Source organism: Elephantulus edwardii, unplaced genomic scaffold (assembly GCF_000299155.1).
Source record: "Elephantulus edwardii isolate Elephantulus edwardi_28Jun2011 unplaced genomic scaffold, EleEdw1.0 scaffold00148, whole genome shotgun sequence".
NCBI classification, from domain to species: domain Eukaryota; kingdom Metazoa; phylum Chordata; class Mammalia; order Macroscelidea; family Macroscelididae; genus Elephantulus; species Elephantulus edwardii.
The window spans coordinates 95,658-101,853 of record NW_006399898.1 but is presented as its reverse complement, the minus strand read 5'-3'; the positions used below and the strand labels follow the sequence as shown (position 1 = coordinate 101,853).

General features: G+C 55.9%; 1 protein-coding gene across 1 annotated transcript; it reads left to right on the top strand.

Moving 5' to 3' along the window:
* Positions 1–3,614: 3,614 nt before the first annotated feature.
* Positions 3,615–5,371, top strand: FZD10 (frizzled class receptor 10). Its single transcript, XM_006894623.1, has one exon. The coding sequence runs from the start codon at positions 3,625–3,627 to the stop codon at positions 5,368–5,370; it is 1,746 nt and encodes a 581-aa protein (XP_006894685.1). The 5' UTR covers positions 3,615–3,624; the 3' UTR covers position 5,371.
* Positions 5,372–6,196: the final 825 nt, after the last annotated feature.

Below are 6,196 nucleotides of genomic sequence, written 5' to 3'. Positions count from 1 at the left end.
TTTAATTATAAAATTTCCCAGCACTATTTTACGTCTCTCTTACTATAAATGTTAGTGATGAGTCTCAATTAGAGTCACCCCTATCCCACCAATTGAATCTTTGAATTTAGCTTGTAACACGCTAAGCCTACGGTTTAATTTCTTTTTCTTGCCGAAAGTGTCAGTATTTTTTTTTTTAATCTTAAAGAGATTATTTGGGGTCTCCTTAATCCCGTTGGAGAAAGCCTTGCAGAATTTCTAGTTTCCACCAACTGCAACTTGAACAAGAAAAGGTGCAACTTTGATTTGGAGAACTTGCTTGCCAAAGTGTCTCATACCTTGGATGTGGCTAGTTGGAGAGCAATGAAAGTCTGTCTCCATCACTCTCCAAAAACAAAATATTTCGTCGTAGTCAGAATGCGGCGCAGCTCCTAAAATATTCCCTTTCAAAACTCCTATACTTTTCAGAGTGAACATTAAAAAGAACTTGAGGGTAAAGAGGGTGTAGGGGTGTGGATGAGGGGAACCTTTGCTATATATATATTTGGGGTTTTTTTAAGGTGGTTGGGGTAATTAAAAAAAATTTCCCTGTCCCTGCAAGCTGGCCGTTATTTGAAATCATGTTTAATTATGAAGTTTCATTAAAAACCTTTGCTCAAAATTTTAGAGGCCTAATAAGATTTCCATTAATTTAAACATATCACTATTCCCACGACAGCCCCAAATGCTTTCTTTTGCCTCTTTCATCCATGGTTAAATATGTAAATAAAATGTCTAAAGTCATTCTTCAAAGAAGACAAAAGAAAAAAGGACTGAGAGGCGAGACAACCATAAAATTCCTCCCAATTCTCCATAACATTTGCCAGAGGGGGGCCGGCTTCGAGCCGGGCTGAGCAGCAGGGGATGCGGGCTGCTCCATAGAATCTCACATCTCAAATCCCACACACAGGAGAGAAGAGGAGAAAAATAAAATAAAATATCTTTTCAGCTGGAGCCATCAAAAGGCCCTTTTCATTTATTAGTTACAGAGTTACCTTTCACTTGCTGATTCTCAGAGCCTGTTTTTTCCTATAATAATGTCTATTTGTTGGTCTCCTCTCAGCTGGGCAGAGCCAGGCCCTTGTGCTGACATTTTCTTTTTTTTTTTTTTTTATGAAAACGGCAGAAGAAAGCCATCTGAAGTGGCCAGCCCTAAGATAATGGGTCTGGACATGGCTGAATTCAAAAGCAGAGAAAGGATCGATTAGGGGAGACTGTGGCTGCACCCCTCCTGGTGTTTGGCCCTAGGGCTCACTCTTATACATCTCTCTCCCCCTCATTTCAGAGGAGAGAAACAAAAAGGGGGGGATTAGGGGTATCCATGCAGGGCCTGGTGAGGAAAATTCTAGAGGAGCCAGGTGACACCACTGAGCCTTTCTTTTTTTTTTTTTTTAACAGAAGGGTTGTGAAAATAACTCTTAAATAGAAACCCACAATACACATTATTATAAGAAAAATAGAAGTTTGGCTTTTATAAAAGAAATGTGGGGTCTGTTATCCTTTCCCCTACTAGAGAAGCAGTAACCCAGCTGGGAGGCTGTCCAGATAGCTGCAGCTTCCATGCTTCTTCCACTTCCTCCCTCACCTCAACTTCCAGGAGCCCCTCACCGACAAAAAATTCAGGGAGCCAGGGTTGCAGACTCAAATGGCCCACCTCCTCCCCGCTTTTTCATCTGAGGCTGTCTTGACCTGCTTCCCAATATATGTTTGTGGAAGGAATCAGTGAATGCATAGTGGGTTTGAAGGATTCCTGAACTTCCTGCTTGTTTAAATGAAACACAGCTCTACTGGGGGGAGCTTTTGGGGGCGGGGAACACCCCTTCCCTGAGCTCTTTCTAGAGAGGGCTGGCGACCCCACAGCGCCTCCACTTACGGGATGGGGAGCACCCAGCTCCTACAAAGCAGGGGCAAAAGCACTAGTACCCAGCACCCCTTGCGCCTGGCTCTCTTCCCTCTTAGAGGGGAACCTGCCTCCGCCCTCTCCACGCCCCCTCCCTGGAGATTTAACCAGCAAGGGAGTTTCAGCAGAACTTCACAAACTCCTGGAAGTACTGGCGTCTAAGAGGGAAGAGACGCAGCCACCTCCCTGAAACACTGTTTATTTAAGGGTTAATTCAGAATGCGGGGGGGGGGGGTGAAGCACCTGACATATTCCTTGGTGAGGTGGGGTGCCGCTGTGGGTGTCCGCTGCCCACGCCCTGTGCTGGGAGGGGGAAGGGCGAGAGCCCGGGGTACGTCCCTAGTGACTTTGTCAAGATCTTGAGGGCTCAAATCCCGGAGGGGTCAGCTCAGGTCGCCAGGCCTTTATGCGCCTCTACCCACGAAAACCAACTGGGCATCTAGCGCGGCTTGGCTGCCCAGGAGCTGGGGTTCCCTGCAGAGAGGGAGCAGCGCGTGCCTTCCAAGCGCCCCAACTCTGTCTACTTACTAGGCTGCAAGCGGGAGGCACAAGCCTGGCGAATCACTCGCCAAATCATATAAATACCCGCGAACGAATGACTTCCTATAATAAATAAATTCGGCCGCTTAGAAGAATCTCAGCCTTGGCGCGAGGCCCCTCAAGTCCGTGACGCAGGTGGGGGCGAGAGCGACTCTTAAACCATTCGAACCCCGACTTTCCCAGGGCCACAAGTGTCCCAGGAAACCCGCTCCCCTCCCGCTGGCTCCGAGAAGCCCTCAAGTCCAGATTCCCACCGCCCCTCCCCCGCCCGGCGCGCTCCCCTTTGAAATTTCAAAGCGGCCCTGGAGCCCGAGCCCCGAGAGGCCGAGCCGCCCGCTCCGGGCGGCGCGGCAGCTTCACAAGCCGGGGCCCGTTTATGGCCTGACTGTAAAACGCCAATCTGGCCCCTCTTTGAAAGCGCCCTCGGCGCAGGACCCGCCATAAAAGTCGTGAGGGATGCGCCCCGGGCCGTCCCCCTCCCATCCCGGCCTGTCGCCGACCTCCCGGGAGCCTGCGCGCCCTTGGGGTGCCGGGGCCAATCTCCAGGCCACCCGGGGAGGGCGGCCCGCGGCGAGCATGAGGACCAGGCAAGGAGAGCGCGCGCGGCGCGGGGGTGTCCGGGTGTCCGGCGGGGGATCGGGCTTACAGGGACTGCGCGCAGGGCGGGCGGAGGGCGCCCCGGGCCGCTCGGCTTTCTCATGCAAAGCAGCGCGGGGGCGGGGCGGCGGTCCGGGGGCGGGGCCTGTCGGCGTGCTGCTTTTCCCCTTCGCCTTTTCGCGAGTCTCTCATCCCGGGACGCAGAGCTCCAGCAGCTGCAGGCGGGGCCTGGCCGAGGCCAGCGCAGGGCGGGAGGAGGGCCGCGAGCCGCCCGCCCCAGACGCGCCGCCCGGGCGCTCGCTCCACCGAGAGGCCGAAGTTGGCCGCGACGCGAGTGGAAGCCGGGTCCGGCGACAGCACGGAGGGCTCCGCGTCCCGGTATTGTTGGCAAACTTTGCTCAGCTTCCTTCCTCGGGCTCGGCGGAGGCGCGGCGCCGACTGCCGGGCCAGGCTGGGCGGACATGGGCGGGGCCCGAGCCGGGGCGGGCAGCTGGGGCCAGCAACCTGGGCCCCGGAGCGGCGGCTGTGAGCGACGCGGACCTCCCGGCGGCACCACCGCCGACGCCACCATGGAGCGCCCTGGCCCCCGCCTGTGGTTGGTCCTGCAGGTGATGGGGTCCTGCGCCGCCATCAGCTCCATGGACATGGAGCGTCCGGGTGACGGCAAGTGCCAGCCCATCGAGATCCCGATGTGCAAGGACATCGGCTACAACATGACCCGCATGCCCAACCTGATGGGCCACGAGAACCAGCGCGAGGCCGCCATCCAGCTGCATGAGTTCGCGCCGCTGGTGGAGTACGGCTGCCACGGACACCTCCGCTTCTTCCTGTGCTCCTTGTATGCGCCCATGTGCACCGAGCAGGTCTCCACGCCCATCCCCGCCTGCCGCGTCATGTGCGAGCAAGCCCGGCTCAAGTGCTCGCCCATCATGGAGCAGTTCAACTTCAAGTGGCCGGACTCCTTGGACTGCAGCAAGCTTCCCAACAAGAACGACCCCAACTACCTGTGCATGGAGGCGCCCAACAACGGCTCGGACGAGCCCGCGCGCGGCTCAGGCATGTTCCCGCCGCTCTTCCGGCCGCAGCGGCCGCAGAGCTCTCAGGAGCAGCAGCTGCGGGACGGAGCGGCAGCGCGCGCGGGCTGCGATAACCCGGGCAAGTTCCACCACGTGGAGAAGAGCAAGTCGTGCGCGCCGCTCTGCACGCCGGGCGTGGACGTCTACTGGAGCCGCGACGACAAGCGCTTCGCCGTGGTCTGGCTAGCCGTGTGGTCGGTGCTCTGCTTCTTCTCCAGCGCCTTCACCGTGCTCACCTTCCTCATCGACCCCCACCGCTTCAGGTACCCTGAGCGCCCCATTATCTTCCTCTCCATGTGTTACTGCGTGTACTCGGTGGGCTACATCATCCGCCTGTTCGCTGGCGCGGAGAGCATTGCGTGCGACCGGGACAGCGGGCAGCTCTACGTCATCCAGGAGGGTTTGGAGAGCACTGGCTGCACACTGGTCTTCCTGGTGCTCTACTACTTCGGCATGGCCAGCTCGCTCTGGTGGGTCATCCTGACACTCACCTGGTTCCTGGCGGCCGGCAAGAAGTGGGGCCACGAAGCCATCGAGGCCAACAGCAGTTACTTCCACCTGGCGGCCTGGGCTGTCCCCGCCCTGAAGACCATCCTAATCTTGGTGATGCGCCGGGTGGCCGGAGACGAACTCACCGGCGTGTGCTACGTGGGCAGCATGGACGTGAACGCGCTCACTGGCTTCGTGCTGGTCCCGCTGGCCTGCTACCTCATCATCGGCACCTCCTTCATCCTGTCGGGCTTCGTGGCCCTCTTCCATATCCGCCGGGTGATGAAGACAGGCGGTGAGAACACGGACAAGCTGGAGAAGCTCATGGTGCGCATTGGAGTCTTCTCCGTCCTGTACACCGTGCCGGCCACCTGTGTGATCGCCTGCTACTTCTACGAGCGCCTCAACATGGACTACTGGAAGGTGCTGGCGGCGCAGCACAAGTGCAGGGTCAACAACCAGACCAAGAACGTGGACTGCCTGATGGCCGCGTCCATCCCCGCCGTGGAGATCTTCATGGTGAAGATGTTCATGCTTCTCGTGGTGGGCATCACCAGCGGCATGTGGATCTGGACGTCCAAGACGCTGCAGTCCTGGCAGAGCGTCTGCAGCCGCCGCCTGAGGAAGAAGAGCCGGCGAAAACCCGCCAGCGTCCTCACCAGCACTGGGATTTACAAAAAAGCGCAGCACCCGCAGAAGGGCCACCACGCCAAATATGAGATCCCCACGCCGCTCCCGCCCTGCGTGTGACCGCTAGCAGCCGGTCAGGCAGGGGCGGCGCCAGCTTTCTAAGGGGAAGCCGTGGTGTGACCCTCCGTTGGTTGGTTTGTGTTTATTATTTTTAAAAAAAAATAAAAGTAAAAAAAAGAAGTTTGTACCCTGAAATTCAGGATACTATGATACACTAAGAATTTTTTTTAAAAAAGTAACTTAAAGGGTTTGGGTTTTGCTTTTTTTTTTTTTCCCCCAGTGAAGGAAAACTTGCCATTCAAGCGGCAGCTTGTGTAACTAATTTGTGGTAAAGTAGCTGATCCCGCCCTCAGAAGAAAACTTTTGTTTGGAGCTTTGGGTAAATATGCATCTGGGTGTTGGAGTTGGCCTCCCTGCCCATTTGCAGAGGGGAGTAGAGGTAACTGCAAGTTGAAAGGGTTCAGGCCTGGCCTAGGAGTCTCCCCTCAGCAAATAGCCCCTCCCATCAGAAGACCTTGGCGTGGAGGGGGGGCTTGTATGGCAAACTCAAAAGCAGGGAGACTGACACAGACTGGCCAGCGCATTTGGAGTGGCCGAAAAACGGATGCCAAGGGCAAAGCTTAAAAAGAAGCGCCTTTCTCCAACCTCTCTCTGTCCCTAAACCTAACATGTGTGAGCCCGAAGGATGTGCAATACATTCCCCCCTCCCCTTCCCGCGAAAATAAGGAGAGAAACAAGTATTTTGCAGAACATAAAGACAACAAAAGGGACCTTCTAACAAAAGAACTAGGAGGCCCAGCCCTGGGGACCTTTGGTGTCGTTACATTTTGTGGCTTTTTGATGGAAACCCAGCCAATGTTAGACACGTTCAGACTGATTTGTGGAA

Bases quoted from the DNA above. Each gene is read 5' to 3' on its own strand.
- FZD10 (XM_006894623.1), top strand. From the start codon at position 3,625: ATGGAGCGCCCTGGCCCCCGCCTGTGGTTGGTCCTGCAGGTGATGGGG.